The sequence below is a fragment of the Somniosus microcephalus genome, chromosome 5 (assembly GCF_052327205.1).
Source record: "Somniosus microcephalus isolate GS21.2 chromosome 5, FLI_Smic_1.0, whole genome shotgun sequence".
In the NCBI taxonomy this organism is placed as follows: Eukaryota; Metazoa; Chordata; class Chondrichthyes; order Squaliformes; family Somniosidae; genus Somniosus; species Somniosus microcephalus.
The window spans coordinates 298,017,082-298,037,497 of record NC_140991.1 but is presented as its reverse complement, the minus strand read 5'-3'; the positions used below and the strand labels follow the sequence as shown (position 1 = coordinate 298,037,497).

Genomic DNA, 20,416 nt, shown 5'->3' with positions numbered 1-20,416 from the left:
CTGCCCTCTCAGGTGGACGTAAAAGATCCCATGGCACTATTTCGAAGAAAAGCAGGGGAGTTATCCCCGGTGTTCTGGCCAATAGTTATCCCTCAACCAACATCGCTAAAACAGATTATCTGGTCATTATCACATTGCTGTTGGTGGGAGCTTGCTGTGCGCAAATTGGCTGCCGCGTTTCCCACATTACAACAGTGACTACACTTCAAAAATACTTCATTGACTGTAAAGCGTTTCAGACGTCTGGTGGTTGTGAAAGGCGCTACATAAATGCAAGTCTTTTATTATTGAACACTTTTGTTTATGGGTTATAGAAATAATTGGAAATGGGCGGGGCAAGTTTTATGGTGAAACTTCCAGGAATACATCCAATCAGATTTGGCAACCCCGTGCCCCATTGTAATCATTCACAGGACGTTACTAATTAACAGCGGCTTACTCTGTTACAGTGCTCTGCCTGGGGGAAGTCTCAAAGTACAAACAACCTGTACAGAATTTACTGTGTTGCGTTTTGCTGTAACGTTGTGGGAAGAATAGGCGGTGCCACTCGGGTTGCCGATGTTGGTTGGACCTAGTTCTGGCGGTTTCACCCCATGACCTCCCGTCTCCAACCACCCTGCCCTGGCAAACAGCCTTTTAAGAACATAACATAAGAATTAGGAGCAGGAATAGGCCATACGGCCCCTCGAGCCTGCTCCGCCATTCAATAAGATCATGGCTGATCATCAACCTCAACTCCACTTTCCCGCCCGAGCGTCATATCCCTTGATTCCCCTAGAGTCCAAAAATCTATCGATCTCAGCCTTGAATATACACAGCCTCAGCATCCACAGCCTGTTGGGGCAGAGAATTCCAAAGATTCACAACCCTCTGAGTGAAGAAATTCCTCCTCATCTCAGTCTTAAATGGCCGATCCCTTAGCCTGAGACTATGCCCCCCCTAGTTCTAGGCACTCCAACCGGGGGAAATAACCTCTCGGCATCTACCCTGTCAATCCCCCTCAGAATTTTATGTTTTTACCATCTCGAAAACAAAAAAGTGTTCAAAAAATAATGAAAAATAACACAGTTTTTAAAATATCCATATGATTTTTCACCCCCCCAGGTTGCTCGTAGCAGTGTCCAGATGATTAATCCTTAATTCCTGGGGACTCCAGGAGAATGCTGGAGGGTTAGCAACCCTCGGTGCCACTTGATGTTGCTATAAAAAAAGCTGGGAAGGAAAGTTAATGGACTGCAAATTCCTAGAGGGCACGACTGAGGTACTGAATGAGTACTTTGCATCTGTCTTCACAAAAGAAGAGGATGAAGTTAATGTTGGAGTAGAGGAGGGGGAGTAGAGATTGACTTCAGGGTGCGCCGATTTACAGTCATTAGACATTGTGGCCTTAAAAGGACATGCTATTTTACACACAACGCCACCATTGTGCATTTCATGGTATAATTTCCCCGCCTTTCTGAAACAGCATCTCCCCTCACTTACTGTAAATGTCACCCTAAGAGATCCGATTGCATTTAAAAAGACATCATGGAATATCTGATGCCCAGCACACTGATTTAAAAAAACATCTCAGACTTAAAATATACACATGCATATAAACCACTCTATTTACGTCATCTAAACACACGTTCGATTGTTTGGCCAGCAGGAGTGTGTTGCGGCTGTGCAGTCGTGTGTTGTCGAACATTTCCCATGTTAAACACTCTGCAGTTGAGCCTTGAATACAGCCATTCTCTTCAGCATAACTGCAACTGGTTTACATTTTTTAAATGTTACTTTTAGAACTCTCAACATTTGCTTTAATATTAGTAATGTTGTTGTTTTAATTTTAATAATTGACCTAATGGCATTTGGAGACAGGCAGGCAGAACTCTGCATGGGAGTTTGCTGCTCTCTAATATAGAGCCAGCAGTATAACTGCATCCCACTGACTGGCGGCGCTTTCAAAGCTGATTCTGATCTTAAATGGTCCCGGTGCATAACAGCAGCATCATTCTGGAAAGTGGAACAGTTGGAATCATTTGACATTTTATTCAGCAATTTTGGTTTCTTGTAGCGGATCCCAGCCAAGATCAGGATGTTGACTGATTCACAGCTCATAGAAACATAGAAGATAGGAGCAAGAGTAGGCCATTCGGCCCTTCGAGCCTGCTCCACCATTCAATGAGATCATGGCTGATCATCCAAACTCAGTACCCTGTCCCTGATTTCTCCCCATATCCCTTGATCCCTTTAGCCTTAAGAACTATACCTAACTCCTTCTTGAATATATTTAATGAATTGGCCTCAACTGTCTTCTGTGGTAGAGAATTCCACAGGTTCACCACTCTCTGGGTGAAGAAATTCCTCCTCATCTCTGACCTAAATGGCTTACCCCTTATCCTTAGACTGTGACCCCTGGTTCTGGACTCCCCCGCCATCGGGAACACCCTTCCTGCATCTAGTCTGTCTAGTCCTGTTAGAATTTTATAACTTTCAATGAGATCCCCTCTCATTCTTCTAAACTCTAGCGAATATAAGCCTAATCAACCCAATCTCTCCTCATACGTCATCCCTGCCATCCCAGGTATCAGTCTGGTGAACCTTCGCTGCACTCCCTCCATGGCAAGAACATCCTTCCTCGGATAAGGCCTCAGCTCAGACCGCTTCTATCTCCTTGAGATAGCATTTCATTATGACCTAAATGTGGTTGGGGTGAAGCCGAATATATTTTTTGAGGCATAGAAAATGACTGTTTCCCCTGTGAACAGAACCGTCCTTTACAGGATTGTGACAGCACTACCGCATTATCTGGTGCTTGAGCCAGGCCTCCATATTTAAGCTGGGTAGCTCTTTGTCAGCCGGCGCGGACAAGATGGGCCAAATGGCCTCCTCCTGTGCTGTAAATTTCTATGATATTTATGTCAGGAACAGGAGAGCTGGACCTCAGTCTGGAAAACCTCCACACAATACCAACAAGCCTCCCAAGTCAATGTATTATGCCAGTTAATGAACTTAAAAACCACCTATCCCAGCATTAAGCATGGTGCAAGATTTATTCTAGTTACAATCATCATTATTAAATAAGATGGGACGGTACCATTTAATTAACACTTGTGGTGCACACTGTTGGAGATTTGCTGCTTTATTTCCACAGGATCACACATGGACATTAAGTATTTTTCCCCAATGGAAAAGAAATGGAATATACCGTGGTTTAACACAAACATAGCAAATACTTCCATTCATGAGGCAAGCCTAATTTACTCAGGAAATTATCTCGCATGACTTAACTGCTTATTTTTTTAAATCGTTTATGTGATGTGGGCGTCGCTGGCAAGGCCAGCATTTATTGCCCATCCCTAATTGTCCTTGAGAAGGTGGTGGTGAGCCGCCGCCTTGAACCGCTGCAGTCCGTGTGGTGAAGTACTCCCACAGTGCTGTTAGGGAGGGAGTTCCAGGATTTTGACCCAGCGACGATGAAGGATTGGCGATATACTTCTAAGTCAGGATGGTGTGTGACTTGGAGGGGAACTTGGAGGTGGTGGTGTTCCCATGCGCCTGCTGCCTTTGTCCTTCTAGCTGGAAGAGGTCGCGGGTTTGGGAGGTTCTGCTGAAGAAGCCTTGACGAGTTGCTGCAGTGCATCTTGTAGATGGTACACACTGTAGCCACGGTACGCCGGTGGTGGAGGGAGTGAATGTTTAAGGTGGTGGATGGGGTGCCAATCAAGTGGGCTGCTTTGTCCTGGATGGTGTTGAGCTTCTTGAGTGTTGTTGGAGTGGCACTCATCCAGGCAAGTGTAGAGTATTCCATCACACTCTTGACTTGTGCCTTGTAGATGTTGGAAAGGCTTTGGGGAGTCAGGAGGTGAGACAGTCGCCGCAGAATACCTAGCCTCTGACCTGCTCTTGTTGCCACAGTATTTATGTGGCTGGTCCGGTTAAGTTTCTGGTCAATGGTGACCCCCAGGATATTGATGGTGGGGGATTCGGCAATGGTAATGCTGTTGAATGTAAAGGGGAGGTGTTTAGACTCTCGCTTGTTGGAGATGGTCATTGCCTGGCACTTCTGTGGCGCGAATGTTACCTGCCATTTATCAGCCCAAGCCTGAACGTCGTCCAGGTATGTTGCATGCGACTATAAATAAATACTTGAGTTATTTTAGCCTGTAAAAGTTTTGTGCTGCATTTAATATTTCATCGATCTGAAGTGATGTTGTTGTGTTCTGCAACTCATTTCAAGGCAGATTCTGGATTTAACTCAGCTGGAGTATCAGTAAGGGTGTTGACAGTGGCCTTGTCTCTCTGGTCTGGAGAGAAGAACATCTTCCAGGGTTCCCATTTTTGATTGCTATCAGCTGTGGCTCAGTGGGTAGCACCCTCGCCTCTGAGTCAGAAGGTTGTGGGTTCAAGTCCCACTCCAGAGACTTGAGCACAAAAATCCAGGCTGACACTCCACTGCAGTGCTGAGGCAGTGCTGCACTGTCGGAGGTGCTGTCTTTCGGATGGGACATTAAACCGAGGCCCCGTCTGCTCTCTCGGGTGGACGTAAAAGATCCCATGGCACTATTCCGAAGAAGAGCAGTGGCATTATCCCCGGTCCTGGCCAATATTTATCCCTCAACCAACATCACTAAAAAAAAAAACAGATTATCTGGTCAATATCCCATTGCTGTTTGTGGGAGCTTGCTGTGTGCAAATTTGCTGCCGCGTTTCCTACATTACACTTCAAAAAGTACTCCTTTGGCTGTAAAGCACTTTGGGATGTCCGGTGGTTGTGAAAGGTGCTACATAAATGCAAGTCTTTTTGTTTCTATCCAGTGATACCAGCTGGGATCAATGGCTTACACAAGCCAAATAGTGAGGTAATCCTAAATAACAACAGAAAATGCTGGAAAAACTCAGCAGGCCAGGCAACATCCGTGGAGAGAAATTAGAGTCAACGTTTCGGGTCAAAACCCTTTATCAAGACTAAAGAGGCACAGGGAATGAAATAGATTAAGAGGCCAGGCTGGGAGAGAACAAAAGAGAAGAGACATTAAGAGGTACTCAAAACGAGACGAGATAGTGATAGGACTAGTGGAGACAAAAGACGGCTCTAGATTAGGTGTGAAAAGTGCTGGCAGAATGGGAGACAGCTGCCATGTGGGAGAGAGAAAAAAAGGAAAGGGGGGGGGGGGAAACCAAAACAAAGGGGTGGATAAAAAATATAAGTAAAAATGTAATAGGGGCCGAGGTTATGATCTGAAATTGTTGAACTCGATATTGAGTCCGGAAGGCTGTAAAGTGCCTAATCGGAAGATGAGGTGCTGTTCCTCGAGTTTACGTTGAGCTTCCGTGGAACAATGCAAGAGACCGAGGACGGTGAGGTCTGAGTGGGAATGGAGCGGTGAATTAAAATGACAGGCGACCGGAAGCTCGGGGTCACCCTTACGGACTGAACGGAGGTGTTCCGCAAAGCGGTCACCCAATCTGCGTTTGGTCTCCCCAATGTAGAGGAGTTTTTCCCTCCCCCCACCCCCCCCCATTTTCTTTTTTTTTTCTCTCTCCCACATGGCAGCTGTCTCCCATTCTGCCAGCGCATTTCACACCTAATCTAGAGCCGTCTTTTGTCTCCACTAGTCCTATCACCATCTCGTCTTGTTTTGAATACCTCTTAATGTCTCTTCTCTTTTGTTCTCTCCCAACCCGACCTCTTAATCTATTTCATTCCCTGTGCCTCTTTAGTCTTGATAAAGGGTTTTGACCCGAAACGTTGACTCTAATTTCTCTCCACGGATGTTGCCTGGCCTGCTGAGTTTTTCCAGCATTTTCTGTTGTTATTTTGGATTTCCAGCATCTGCAGTATTTTGCTATCGTACTAGTGAGGTAATCCTGCTACTTCATAAATCATTGTTGTGACTACACTTGGACTACTGTGTACAGTTCTGATCACAATACAAAAAGGACATTGCAGCTATTGAAAGGATACAGAAGCTATGAGGGGGTGGAGGGATTGGATTATGAGGAGCGATAATGTAAATTGGGCATGTCCTCACTGGAAGAGAGAAGGTTGAGGGGTGATACGATTGCTGTTTTTAGGATTCTAAAGGGACTGGTTAATGCAGACCGTGACAAACTACTTCACCTTGTCCGGTACAAAAGAACCAGAGGACCCAGTGTGCATTTAAAAGGGTAAATTCAAAACTGATCTGCAGAAACAATATTTCAGTGAGCGAGTGGTAAACCTATGGAACAAACTCCCTGGGGAAATAGTGGAAGCAGTTAGAGTTGATTCATTCCAATGTAAATTAGATTGACTTATTTCAGAAAATAACATTTTAGGATACGGTATATGAGTAATTTGAGACCTGTCATGTGGTATATGTGTCATGTGTAGGAGAAGAGAGGTGACTTTGGACCTCTGGTTCCCAAAGCGCTCCACCGCTGGGGTTTTCCCCGTTTCATTTCTAGGTCAATTGTAGACAAATTGAGCTGAATTTTAATGGGAATGGGGGTGGTGGGGGGGGTTTCCGAGGCAGTAGGGAAACCCAGGAAAACTTTAACAGCAGGGCCTGATTTGAATGGGAAGCCTCTGTTTGGTGCCTAGGCAGCTGAAGGCACAGCCGCCAAAGGTGGAGCGATTAAAATCGGGGATGCTCAAGAGGCCAGAATTGGAGGAGCACGGATATCTCGGAGGGTTGTGGGGCTGGAGGAGATTACAAAGATGTGGAGGGGTGAGGTCATGGAGGGATTTGAAAACAAGGTTGAGAATAAGGTGTAGTGCTGTAATCTAAACACCCTCCCCCATCCATTATCTGTCAAGTGCTCAAGGTCTGGTTTTCAAATCTATAGAGTGGTGTAAACCACACATACACATTTATGCACTATACTTGGAAGTTATAAGAACATAAGAACATAAGAAATAGGAGCAGGAGTAGGCCAATCGGCCCCTCGAGCCTGCTCCACCATTCAATAAGATCATGGCTGATCTGATCCTAACCTCAAATCTTCTATCACTCTGCATCCACCCGAACCCATGTGATCTCCCGGGAGAGGCGAAAAACCAGATAAAGACCCAATGGCCAATTTGGGAGAAAAAAATCTGGGAAATTCCTCTCCGACCCATCTAGGCGATCGAAATTCTTCCAGGAGATCACTCTGTCCCTATATTTTCTACAGTACTTACCTTCTGTAAAGGCGATCTCCACCCCAGCCAGGAACAGGAATAAAACCATCTCCTGAAATCTAACAGAATTAGAACACAGTAGGAGCAGAACCAGGCTACACGGCCCCTGGGCCCACTCCACTACCCACAGGGCCATGACCATTCCAAACCTAGACTCATGTCCAATTTCCTGCCCGCTCCCCGTAACCCTTAATTCCCTTTACTTCTAGGAAACTATTTCTGTTTTTAATTTATTTAATGATGTAGCTTCCACAGCTTTCTGGGGCAGCAAATTCCACAAACCTACCACCCTCTGAGTGAAGAAGTTTCTCCTCATCTCAGTTTTGAAAGAGCAGCCCCTTATTCTAAGATTATGCCCCCTAGTTCTAGTTTCACCCTTCATTGGGAACATCCTCACCGCATCCACCCTATCAAGCCCCTTCACAATCTTATATGTTTCAATAAGATCGCCTCTCATTCTTCTGAACTCCAATGAGTAGAGTCCCAATCTACTCAACCTCTCCTCATATGACCACCCCCTCATCCCCGGGATTAACCGAGTGAACCTTCTTTGTACTGACTCGAGAGCAAGTATGTCTTTTCTTAAGTATGGACACCAAAACTGTATGCAGTATTCCAGGTGCGGTCTCACCAATACCTTGTACAACTGCAGCAATACCTCCCTGTTTTTATATTCCATCCCCCTAGCAATAAAAGCCAACATTCCATTGGCCTTCTTGATCACTTGCTGCACCTGCATACTAACTTTTTGAGTTTCGTGCACCAGGACCCCCAGATCCCTTTGTACTACAGTACTTTCCAGTTTCTTGCCATTAAGATAATAACTTGCTCTATGATTTTTCCTGCCAAAGTGCATAACCTCACACTTTCCAGTATTGTATTCCATCTGCCAAATCTCTGCCCACTTACTTAGCCTGTCTATGTCCCTTTGCAGGTTTTTTATGTCCTCCTCACTCACTACTTTCCGTCCCATCTTTGTATCATCTGCAAACTTTGATATGTTACACTCGGTCCCCTCCTCCAAATCGTTAATATAGATTGTAAAGAGTTGGGGACCCAGCACTGACCCCTGCGGAACACCAATAGTTACTGGTTGCCAATCTGAGAACGAACCATTTATCCCAACTCTCTGCTTTCTGTTAGAGAGCCAATCCTCCACCCACGTCAGAATATTACCCCCAATCCCGTGATTTTTTATCTTGAGCAATAATCTTTTGTGTGGCACCTTGTCAAATGCCTTTTGGAAGTCTAAATACACTACGTCCACTGGTTCCCCTTTATCCACCCTGTATGTTACTTCCTCAAAAAACTCCAGCAAATTTGTCAAACATGACTTCCCCTTCATGAAACCATGCTGAGTTTGTCCTATTAAATTATGTTTATCCAAATGTTCCGTTACTGTCTCCTTAATAATGGACTCTAACATTTTACCAACCACAGATGTTAGGCTAACAGGTCTATAGTTTCCAGCCTTCTACCTACTACCCTTTTTAAATAAGGGTGTTACATTAGCAGTTTTCCAATCTGCCGGGACCTTTGCTGAGTCCAGTGAGTTTTGGAAAATTATTACCAATGCATCCACAATCCCTACCGCTACTTCCCTCAAGACCCTAGGATGCAAGCCATCAGGTCCAGGGGATTTATCCGCCTTGAGTCCCATTATTTTACCAAGTGCCACTTCCTTAGTGATTTTAATCGTATTTAGTTCCTCCCCCCCCCTAGAGCCCCCTGTTTGTCCAGTGTTGGGATATTCCTAGTGTCCTCTACTGTAAAGACTGATACAAAATAATTGTTCAGTGTTTTTGCCATCTCCATGTTTCCCACCATTAATTTCCCGGTCTCATCCTCTAAGGGACCAACATTTACTTTAGCCACCCTTTTTCTTTTTATATAACTATAGAAACTTTTACTGTTTGTTTTTATATTTTTTGCTAATTTACTTTCATAATCTATCTTCCCTTTCTTAATCAATCTTTTAGTTATTTTTTGCTGTCTTTTAAAGACTTCCCAATCTTCCATCCTCCCACTAGATTTGGCTACCTTATATGCCCTTGTTTTTAGTCGGATACTATCCTTAATTACTTTACTTAGCCACGGATGGCTATCTTTTCTTTTACACCCTTTTTTCCTCAGTGGAATATATTTTTTTTGGAAGTTGTAAAATAACTCCTTAAATGTACACCACTGATCATGTACCATCTTACCCTTTAATCTATTTTCCCAGTCCACTCTAATCAATTCCACTCTCATACCTTCATAGTCTCCTTTATTCAAGCTCAGCACGCTTGTTTGAGAGCCAACCTTCTCACCCTCTAATTGAATATGGAATTCAACCATGTTATGGTCACTCATTCCAAGGGCATCCTTTACTAGGACATTTTTAATTAATCCTGTCTCATTACACAGGACCAAATCTAAGGTTGCTTGCCTTCTGGTCGGTTCAGTTACATACTGCTCAAGAAACCCATCCCTAATACACTCAATGAACTCATCCTCAAGGCTGCTCTGCCCAATTTGATTTGTCTAGTTAATATGATAATTAAAATCCCCCATAATTATAGCTGTTCCCTTATTACAAGCCTCAACTATTTCCTGATTAATACTCCGTCCAACAGAGTTGCAACTGTTCGGAGGCCTATAGACTACACCCACTAGTGTTTTTTTCCCCTTATTATTCCTTATCTCCACCCAAACTGTTTCACTATCCCGCTCCTTTGACCCAATATCATTTCTCTATTATAGTGATTCCTTCCTTTATTAACATAGCCACCCCACCTCCTCTCCCTTCCTGCCTGTCCTTCCTGATTGTTAAATAACCTGGTATGTTTAATTCCCAGTCATGGTCACCCTGCAGCCATGTTTCTGTAATGGCCACAAGATCATACCCATATGTCGCTATTTGTGCCGTTAACTCATTCATTTTGTTACGAATGCTACGTGCATTCAGATAAAGAACTTTCAAATATGTTTTGTAACACTTAGTTCCTGTTTTTTCCCTTTTTAGTACTTTACTTTTTACTCCATACCTTCTGTCCCTTCCTGACACATTCTGTTTTTTAATTCCCCCACTGCTACCTAAGTCTATGACCTTCTCTGTTGTCATTTCTACTATTTGCTCTCTAGAAACCTCCCCCCCACTAATTAGTTTAAAGCCCTCTCTACAGCCCTAGTTATATGATTCACCAGGACTCTAGTCCCAGCACTGGCCAAGTGGAGTCCATCCCAACGGAACAGCTCCCTCCTGTCCCAGTATTGGTGCCAGTGTCCCAAGAAGCAAAACCCATTTCGCCCACACCAGTCTTTGAGCCACGCATTTAACTCTTTAATTTTATTTATCCTAGCCATATTCGCTCGTGGCTCAGGTAATAACCCAGAGATTATTACCCTTGAGGTTCTGTTTTTTAATTTGACCGCTAGCTGCTCATACTCCTTTAACAGAACCGTCTTCCTTGTCCTATCTACGTCGTTTGTACCAACATGGACCACGACAACTGGATCCTCCCCCTCCCACTCCAAGTTTCTTTCCAGCCCAGAAGAGATGTCCTTAACCCTGGCACCGGGCAGGCAACACAGCCTTCGGGACTCCCGCTCTCGGCTGCAGAGAACTCTATCTATCCCCCTAATAATACTATCCCCTACCACTACAACATTTCTTTTTACTCCCTCCACTTGAATGGCCCCCTGTACCACGGTGCTGTGGCCAGGTTGCTCATCCTCCCTGCAGTCCCCGCTCCCGCCCTCACAGGGAGTAAGAACCTCGATCCTGCTGGACAAGAACAAGGGCTGCGTCTCCTTCAACACTACATCCTGGATCCCTGTACCTTACTCACTCGTAGTCACACCGTCCTGTCCCTGACCATGGACTACATCTGCAGTAATTAACTTCATAGGTGTGACCATCTCCTGAAACATAGAGTCCAGGAACTTCTCCCCCCCCCTGATGTGTCGCAGTGTCTGAAGCTCGGTCTCAAGCTCCATAACATGGAACTTGAGTTCCTCTAGCAGCAAACACTTGTCGCAGATGTAATCACCGTGAGCCTCAATGGGGTTCACCGGCTCCCACATCTCGCAACAGTAACACATCACCTGCTCCATTCTATATAAATAATTAAATTTCTTATTGGGCCAGAAATTCGCGGCCAAAGGCGTGAGTGCGCTCGGGGTACTCACGCATCTGGCCGTTGGAAATGCCGGCGTTCAGCATGAACAGCGCATGCGGGGAACGCCAGCATTTCCAGACCTCGAGCGCGTGCGACTGCACAGGCAGCGCTTGCGCAGTGAACTTCGTAGATTTCATTCATGAAATCCGTGAGGGTAAGTCCTCAGAAGTTACACTTGAAAAAAGCAAGTGTAAAGTGGTTCATTGGCTGCGGAGGAAGAAACATTTTATCGTGGAGCTTCTGAAATGCAATATTTTTGTTTGGGAAAGGGAGGGAAGTTATTTTAAGAAATTTTAAGTAAGTTTTAAAGTTAAAATGTTTTTTTTTTTGTTTTTTTTTAAAAGTGTTTTCAGAACGGTAGGTAGAAGGAGCAATTGTGGCTGTGTGAATGGAATGTGAGAATGAGTTACGTATGTATGTCCACATATATTCCTTTACGTATATATATGTATGTTTTATATTCCTTTACTAATGTGTATGAATGTATGTTTTTAATTATGATTTTCCAATAAGTTACTTTCTCTGAAAGTCATAATTAAATAATACATTCATACACATAAGTAAAGGAATATATACATAACACGCAAAGGAATATATACAGACATACATATTTTCAGAAGCTCCACGATAAGAAATATCTTCCTCCGCAGCCTCTGGAGCAACTGCACCCATGCTTTTTTCATGTGTAAGTTGTAAGGACTTGACCTCACTGAAAGCAGTAATGAAAGCGGCGAATTATACTGCGCACGTGCTGCCTGTGCAGTCGCACGCGTTCTGCCTCTGAACCCCTTCGTTCAGAGGACAGGAAATGCCGGTTTTCCACAAAAGCACTGTGCATGCTGAAAACCGGCATTTCATCCGGCCAGATGCGTAAGTACCCCGACCGTACTCGCGCAGTTGGAAGGGAATTACTGGGCCAACATTTTACATGTCAATAAAATGAAAAATTTAACAACTGCACGACTTGCCCCCTCGCATCTGCGACTGAGGGTCCAAGAAGGTGCATTGCGCAAGAGGTCATCATCGTACGTATCCTCACACTGTTCCCTTTGGGGAACTGTATGAAGTGGTGGAAGGATTTATGGCCGTGATTAACGCTCATTCCGTGACCGTAACCATCTTTGAACCAGCCATTAGGGTGGTTAGTCCTATGGCGGGAGGGTTTTACGGGCTCCCACAACCCATCTGAGGGGGGGGGCCACCAACACCCGCGGACGCAAGTATCCCGCTGGATGTCCAACCAGAATTTAAAGTTGGAGCTCCGACTCCACTTGCCGGGACTGTCTGGAGTGGGGTTCAAAACCCTACTCCTTCTGGCCCAGTGGCGGGGATGCTTACTGCTACGCAAAAGGCCCACTCCGCACAAAAGGTGACACCCATACGTTTCCTGCGCCTTTTCCCTCCCCGTGACTGGAGCCCTATGCTGCCATTTCACGTTGCTAATCGGATTGGGCCTTTGTCATAGCAGTAGGATCCCCGCCGCTGGGCCAGATCAGGGTAGGGTTTTGAACCCCGCTCCAGACAGTCCCGGCAAGTGGAGTCGGAGCTCTGGCTCTAAATTCTGGGTTGACATCCAGTGGGATATTTGCGTCCGTGGGTGTGGGTGGCCCCCCTCCTTCTATAGCTTGTGGGAGCCCGTAAAACCCTCCCGCCATAGGACTAACCGCCCTAATGGCTGGTTCAAAGATGGTTACGGTCACGGAATGAGTGTTAATCACGGCCATAAATCATTCCACCACTTCATACAGTTCCCCAAAGGGAACAGTGTGAAGACACGTATGACGATGACATTGCTAAATAAATAAATGGAATTTAAAAAAATCTTTTAGGGCTTTTAAAAGTCTTTAAATTGCTTTAATTCTCTTTAAAACTACTTCAGATTACTCAAAATAATGTAAACTTTTTAAAAAGTTTATAAAAGTTACCAAAATCTTCAAAAAACTTCCAAAAACCTATTTAAACTGCTGCTTTGCATGTAGAAATGCTTAGCAGCTTGACAGAAACATTGGGGGCGTGTCCAGTGAAACTGAGACCTCAAGGGGCGTGTCTCACTTACACTGCACGCTCCTGGCTTCGCGCTGGCTGCACTCCTGGGCGGCGTGACGTCATACGCTGCCCGGGATTCTTCTTTTTCATTCACCAAGTCCAGGCGTCCCTGGAGCTGATCGTCAGTAGCGCGGGGTAAGTGTAAATACGGGGCTTGCACGCGCTGCAAGCCCCGTTCTGGAATTTCTGGGCCATTATTAGTTATGAAGACCCTGCCCGGATATAGATGATAATGTCACACCACTATTCAAAGGACTTACCAACTTAAAGGTATAAAAAAGAGAAGGAAGAAAACCAACCAACCAGCTGATCACCAACCTCCTCCTTGAATACTGTCTGTGGAGCCTGTTTGGTTGACTTGTCTCGCTGCGCCGCCTCCGCAGTGCTGTCCAAGCCTGGGAGTGGGGAACAAAACAGAGCAAAAAACACACTCACCTCCCACTTATCCGAGCTCTCCCACTTAGCAAAACTCCAGCACCACTCAATGCACAAAGCATTATGGCCGCACAAACACTTCGGTGTTAAACAGCACTGTTGCAATTGCTTTTCTCAGTTTAACCTCTTCATTGCTTCTACCATCTGAGGTTATTAGCGCACCCAAGTATTGTGCTTTATCTTTTCTAACCTTCTTACCCGCTTTTAGATTGTTTCAGCTCTTGTTTCTTGAACTCACCCATGAGAGAGTGAGCTCAGTTCCTGATATCCATTGAGATTCTCTGTCCTTGCCTTGTGATCTGGTAAGTTTTCAATTGTGTGCCCTGGAAATGAACAGCAAACTTTGTGCATTAATTGCTACTGGATTATTGCATGTTTCCAAAAGATCTCGCTTTACTCTTCAAAAGTGGTTCGGTAGCACAAAGGTTATGTTACTGGATTAGAGATCCAGAGACACAAGTTCTAATCCCACGATGGCAGCTGGGCAATTTAAATTCAATTAATTAAATATATCTGGATAAAAAGCTAGTGTCAGTAACTACCAGATTGTTGTAAAAACCTGGTTCACAAATGTCCTTACCCGGTCTGGGACTCCAGACCCACAGCAATGTGGTTGACTCTTAACTGCCCTCTGAAATGGCCTAGCGAGCCACTTGCTTGTATTCAAGATGGCCGCTCACCACCCCCCTTCTCGAGGGCAATTAGGGATGGGCAATAAATACTGGCCTTGCCAGCGACGTCCACATCCCCTGAATACATTTTTAAAAAAGGTGGTAGGATGCCACATCAGAACTCATTTTAAAGTTTAAAATATCAAATGAATTTAACTTACAAAAGATGAACAAGCACATAAGTAACAGTCACATAATGCAGTAGACATCTAAATCCTCAAATGGACAAAATAGTTCACAGCTCTAAGCACTAAGCTAACTCTTTTATAAATAACTTTTAAAAACTACACATTTCATTTCCTTGAATTTCTCACTACTGTTCGTGAACCTAATTAATCTAAACCAGTTTTCCCCTCTTTTGAAGAATTTCAAACTGACTGGTTCTTTTCAAATTGGTTCTAAGACCCTGATTATAACTCACTAGCCCCCCGCCCCCCATGGCTTGGCGGAAACCGGGTTGGGAGGGGCAGTTAAAATCAGGACAGCGACTTTCCTGCTCCTGCTCCTGCTGCCTTCCACCTCCCTGCCATGTCCCGATATTAACCTGCTCTTTTGAGGGGGTGAGCGGAGTCTTTCTTTAAATATGCAGATTGGGTCCTGATGATGCCATGCAAACAACCAGATACAAAATTTAACTAACGAGCCTCAGGCAGCCAGGGGCCTCATCTTGGGAGGCAGCTTAGACCGTCCCTAGAGAGGTTGCAGCCCCTCTTTCACTATTTGAAAGGGCTGCTCCTCGATTTTTGGCTGCACTTCAGTCCCGTGCTCCTGATCTTCGGTCACCCGGTGCGGAGGGGAACGGGCAGATTGGAGGGCCTCCTCGTGGGACTGCTCCTGGGCCTGGCGAAAATAGCCATTAACTGGTCCAGGCAGCGGGCGGTCAAGGGGGTCTTTCGGCCTGATTGCCTGCCTCTTCCGTGGCCATGTTCGCGCCCGGGTGGCCCTGGAGATGGAGCATGCGGTGTCCACCGGCACACTTGAGGCCTTCCGCGACCGGTGGGCGCTGCGGGGACTGGAGTGCATCATCACCTTGGCCAACAAAATTCTAATTTAATTTGTTAAGTTTTATTTGATGTTTTCTTAAGTTACAGTCAATTTGTTTAATCACCCCACTGGAAAGAGTGCTCCATCCTGAGAAGGGAACAGAATAGACATCCCGACCAGATCAAAGGAGAAAAAAAAAGCCAAGAACATCTTATCTCCGGTTCATGTAATTTTATTAAGCACTAAAATAACCATCTGTGATTTAAAACCGGTGAGCAGACAAGTTTGCAGCCACTCCAACGCTGTATTTAACATTTTACATGAACAGCCTGTTACAACCGGATAATGTAATTCGTTGCATTCATCTGCCTTAATGAATTTCCGCATGTATGGCATGTCCACTTTAACAGGAGATAGATGTTCCCAGTCCAACCTTTCCCAATGTTAGGGAAGGCCGGTACAGCCCAGCCGTAGGGATAAATCACTGCTGGATTGTTGGCTGAGAACTCAGTCTGCCTGTTCGGAACATAGGAACAGGGGGTAGGCAGGCCATTCAGCCCCTCGAGCCTGTTCCACCATTCAATTAGCTCACGGCTGATCTGTGTGTTAATTCCATTTACCCACCTTGGGTCCATATCCCTTAATACCCTTCACTAACAAAAATGTTGTCAGAAATAAAATGGCAATGCCAAGCAGTACCAATTTATAATTAAAGTATAATATAGTACCAATTTATCTCTCACTGTAATGTGAATCACGTTGTATTACAGTTTCACTTATGATTTCAGTTATGCTTCTTTAAGGTGGTCTAGGTTTGGAATCCTGGGGGGTTTTAGCCTGCATCCTGTTTTTGTCGGAGTTTTACTTTCAGTTTGAGTCACGTGAATTTATGATAAGCCAGACTTCAGTTGCTGAATGAGAGAGTGCACGGACTGGACATCGGGGTCTCTGAAACCTGGATTCGGTATGTGGAGGTTTTATTTTTAAGTTGATAAACTGGCTTGTTACTGTTCTGTTTTTGTAACCATTATGGCTGCGTAGTAAGACTCTGCAGTTCTCATTCACGAGGCAGATATTTCTGTGGCTGGGGATAGTCCACAGTGATGATTCGCAATGGCTGTAGAGCGCTTGCTGGTAGACTTGTAAGCGTTTCTCACTTCAAGCAGAAGGGAAGGGAGCTGAAGGAAAATAGTTCTGTGGTACTTCGTTTGCTCCTCATGTACTGAATGAATCCTGCCCTTCAAAATGACCATCATGGTACTTGCTCCTCCACACAGCTCCCAGGGTGGACTGTTCCTCCTTCCTGTGGATGTGAAACTCGACAACATTCTTCAAATTCCAGCTCTGATGAAAGGTCTTCACACTGTATGTCCTCAAGTGTACTAAGGCTGCAACCGAGGGTTCACTTACCTCTGAGCTCCCGTCATCGAGAGGTCATGGCAACCCGAAAGAGGCCTTGCCTATCTCCTCCTCCTCCTCCTCCCCTCGCTCTCCTTCCCACAGAGGATGTTCACTAGCTGGTCCTCGGGAAACTAACGAGTGTGAGTTTGAACCCTCACCAGGTAGACAGCAGCTAGTAGGAGGCCTGCCCTCCGAGCAGCATGGTGAACTGCACAACTCCATAAAAAGTCTGTGTGCATTTCCCCCCCACCATCCTGATCACAGCATGGACAATCACTATATCCCATTGAACGATGAGTACAAAGTTGGGGGTACAGAGTGTCAGGAGCGGCTGCTTGCAACCCCACCATGGTCGGCACCAAGTCCTCAATATATCAGTGTGAGTTCTCCTATCCAGCCTCCAGTAGCTGGCATACCAGAGGGGAACTTTGTAGGTCGGCTGGTGAGGTCAGTTAGTTAGAAGCGAAATACTGCGGTTGCTGGAAATCCGAAATCAAAACACAAAATGCTGGAAACACTCGGCAGATCAGGCAGCATCTGCGGAGAGAGTAACAAGAGTTTACATTTCAGGTCGATGACCATTCATCAGCACTGGAAGATGTTGGCGTTGAACAACTTGTGAGCAAGTACAGAGCCAGGCTAAAGTGGGGTAGGTAAAGAACAAAAGAGAAAGATCTGTGTACGAGTGTAGGGCAGGAGTGATTAAATGACAAAAGGAATGAAGGTGTAAGGCAAAAGGAGGCGACAATAGGATAAGTGCAGAGACAGACGATGCATTCTGAGGAGGTGTTACAGAACGTCCAAGAGAAAATTGGGAGCTGTGGTTAAGATTTAAAGTTGTTAAACTAAATGTTATGGCTGGCAGGCTATAAAGTGCTTAGTAGAAAGATGAGGTGGTGTTCCTTGAGCTTGCGTTGAGCCTCATTGGAGCAGGTTGAGGACAGAGAGGTCGGTGTGGGATGGTGAATTAAAGCGGCGAATCCAGTTCTGATGAAACATCATTGACCTGTAACGTTAGCCCCAAGATTTACAGGGAAGCTCGGGGACCCTTGCGGACAGTCCCTGGCAATCAACAGGGGCGAGGAGATCGGCAATTGGGAAGGCTGGTTGGGAGAGGCTGGCGATTGGGGCTGGGGGCTTCCTTGAGTGGCCTGGAGGTGGGGGGAGAACTCTTGCTCCTCCTGGCCCAGCAGGAGTGCTGAAAGAGGCACTTACCTTCGGGAGGGGGCAGCACACGCCTCCCTTTCACTGCCGAGTTTCCCGACCCCCCTGGTAAATCTCTGCAGCACGAGCTAATTTCAAATCGGGCTGCCAATTGCAGTGGGAACCTGATTTAAATATGTTAATGAAATGTCCCGCCTCTCCACAGTGGGACACTCGGGCGCCCCGATATCCGTCACCGTAAAATAAAATGGTGGGTGCGTGCGCGGTGGGTTAGGGTCGCATTTCGCGTATGTCACTTTTTAACCACCGCCCCCACCCCACATCTGACCTCCCGCCTTTCGTGAGGGGGTCAATATCGAGGCCATTAACTCTGTTTCTCACTCCACAGATACTGCTTGAACTGCCGAGTGTTTCCAGCATTTTCTGTTTTTATATTTGAGTTGTGCATTCAGCAGACACCCTGTATCCCAGAAAGCTGCGATAGCAAACCCAATTGAGATATGTGAATGTCCGACGAACTATAATGGGTGCCAAAGGCTATGGATCAGATGAACAATGACAGACTCTCTGGTCCATCCAGCCTGTCCCACTCAGTTGTGGTACCTTGGATACTTGCTCAGAAGCAGTATGACAAGGTTTTTAGCGGCACTGCATAAAAGAAGACAAATGGTATGTTGGCCTTCATAGCGAGAGGGTTTGAGAACAAGTATGTCTTGCTACAGCTGTACAGGGCCTTGGTGAGACCACATCTTGAGTATTGTGTGCAGTTTTCGTCGCCTTATCTGAGGAAGGATATTCTTGCCATGGAAGGAGTTCAGCGAAGATTCACCAGGCTGATAACTGGGATGGCAGGATTGACATATGAGGAGAGATTGGGTCGATTGGGCTTGTACTCGCTGGAGTTTAGAAGAATGAGAGGGGATCTCATTGAAACTTATAAAATTCTGGCAGGACTGGACAGACTGGATGCAGGAAGGATGTTCCTGATGGTCGGGGAATCCAGAACCAGGGGTCACAGTCTAAGGATAAGGGGTAAGCCATTTAGGACAGAAATGAGGAGGAATTTCTTCACCCAGAGAGCGGTGAACCTGTGGAATTCTCTACCACAGAAGGCAGTAGAGGCCAATTCATTAAATATATTCAAGAAGGAGTTGGATATATTTCTTAAGGCTAAAGGGATCAAGGGGTATGGGGAGAAAGCAGGGAAAGGGTACTGAACTTGGATGATCAGCCATGATCGCATTGAATGGCGGAACAGGCCCGAGGGGCCGAATGGCCTACTCCTGCTCCTATCTTCTATGTTTCTATGTAAGAAGGCTTGCCAAAATGTTCCAACAGGCAGCATATCCAGATCCCGCCAACCAGATTTGCACAAATGCCTGGCAATGACCATGGGGAACCGTCTTCAGAGCCAGATCAGCAGAGAGGCAGTTTTCAGGGCTAAACCATCTGCTGCAAGGATATCTAAAACTAGCATGCAACATAGAGCTAATGAACCCACTGATAGTAACAGTCGGTTGTGACCAGACACTTTGCTGCACCTCCTTGCAACCACGCTGTGATGATGACCTATGGGGACAATGTGGTGGAATGACACAGAAAGCCACATTCCATGTGACCATCTCGTGCCTCAACACCTCCACACCCGTATCTCTAGAGGCTCTCGCCTCCATCCTCTCTGACTTAGTCATAGCTTTTCTTGTCTTTCAACCACATTGTGATCAGTCCTTTCCAAACCTTCTGCTGTTCTTTCTGTGCTACAACTGTATTATCCTAGACACTCTTTTCTCCTCTCGCTACATCCTTACCATGTTGAAATTAAGATTTTAAGGAACAAGTAAGGTATAAATTTGTCAGCGCCCAGTTTGGGGCAGGAAGGCAGGCGCCTGTTTTAGGGGAAAATCCGCCGATCCAATATTGGGTCAGATGTCATTCAGGTGTCCTTTGGGTACAGGATGTTGGTCTCCAAAGTTGGCTGTTGTTGCGCCTGTTTTATAGTCATAAAACGAGCGCAACAAGGTTCAATTTCTACCCAAGTGTGTTGCTCTAACTTATTTTCTCCCAACTCCTGAAAACTGTCGAACTCCATACATTCCCTTGGTCTTTCCTTCCTCCTACAACCTTAAGGTTGTCCCCACAACCACTATTTCGTGACTTTGTTTATCCCCTTTCCAACCTTGCTGGAGCCTGTGCTATCGGTCTTGGTGTTGATTTTTCATTATTTCTTTTCAACCTTTCGATAAGGTCCCGCATAAGAGATTAGCACGTAAAGTTAAGGCACATGGGATTGGGGGCAAGGTATTGACTTGGATAGAGAACTGGTTGGCAGATAGAAAGCAAAGAGTTGGAATAAACGGGTCTTTTTCCGAGTGGCAGGCAGTGACTAGTGGGGTACCGCAGGGATCGGT

General features: G+C 45.6%; 1 protein-coding gene across 5 annotated transcripts in view; it reads left to right on the top strand.

Annotated features, from left to right (window-relative positions):
• Window positions 1–20,416, top strand: part of LOC147117845 (leukocyte elastase inhibitor-like) — a 40,415-nt gene that overhangs the window by 787 nt on the left and 19,212 nt on the right. The window contains exons 1-2 of one of the 5 annotated variants that reach the window (XM_085989214.1): window positions 16,238–16,407; window positions 17,415–17,493. The exons of 2 other annotated variants lie outside the window; for them this stretch is intronic. Coding sequence is in view for 1 of the 3 variants with exons in the window: in XM_085989211.1 (XP_085845337.1) it covers window positions 1,229–1,261 (33 nt within the window). In the remaining 2 variants the exon portion in view is untranslated. Of the gene's footprint in view, window positions 1–1,104; window positions 1,262–16,237; window positions 16,408–17,414; window positions 17,494–20,416 lie in introns of those variants that run through there. 2 more of the 5 variants (XM_085989211.1, XM_085989212.1) reach the window with 2 other exon arrangements.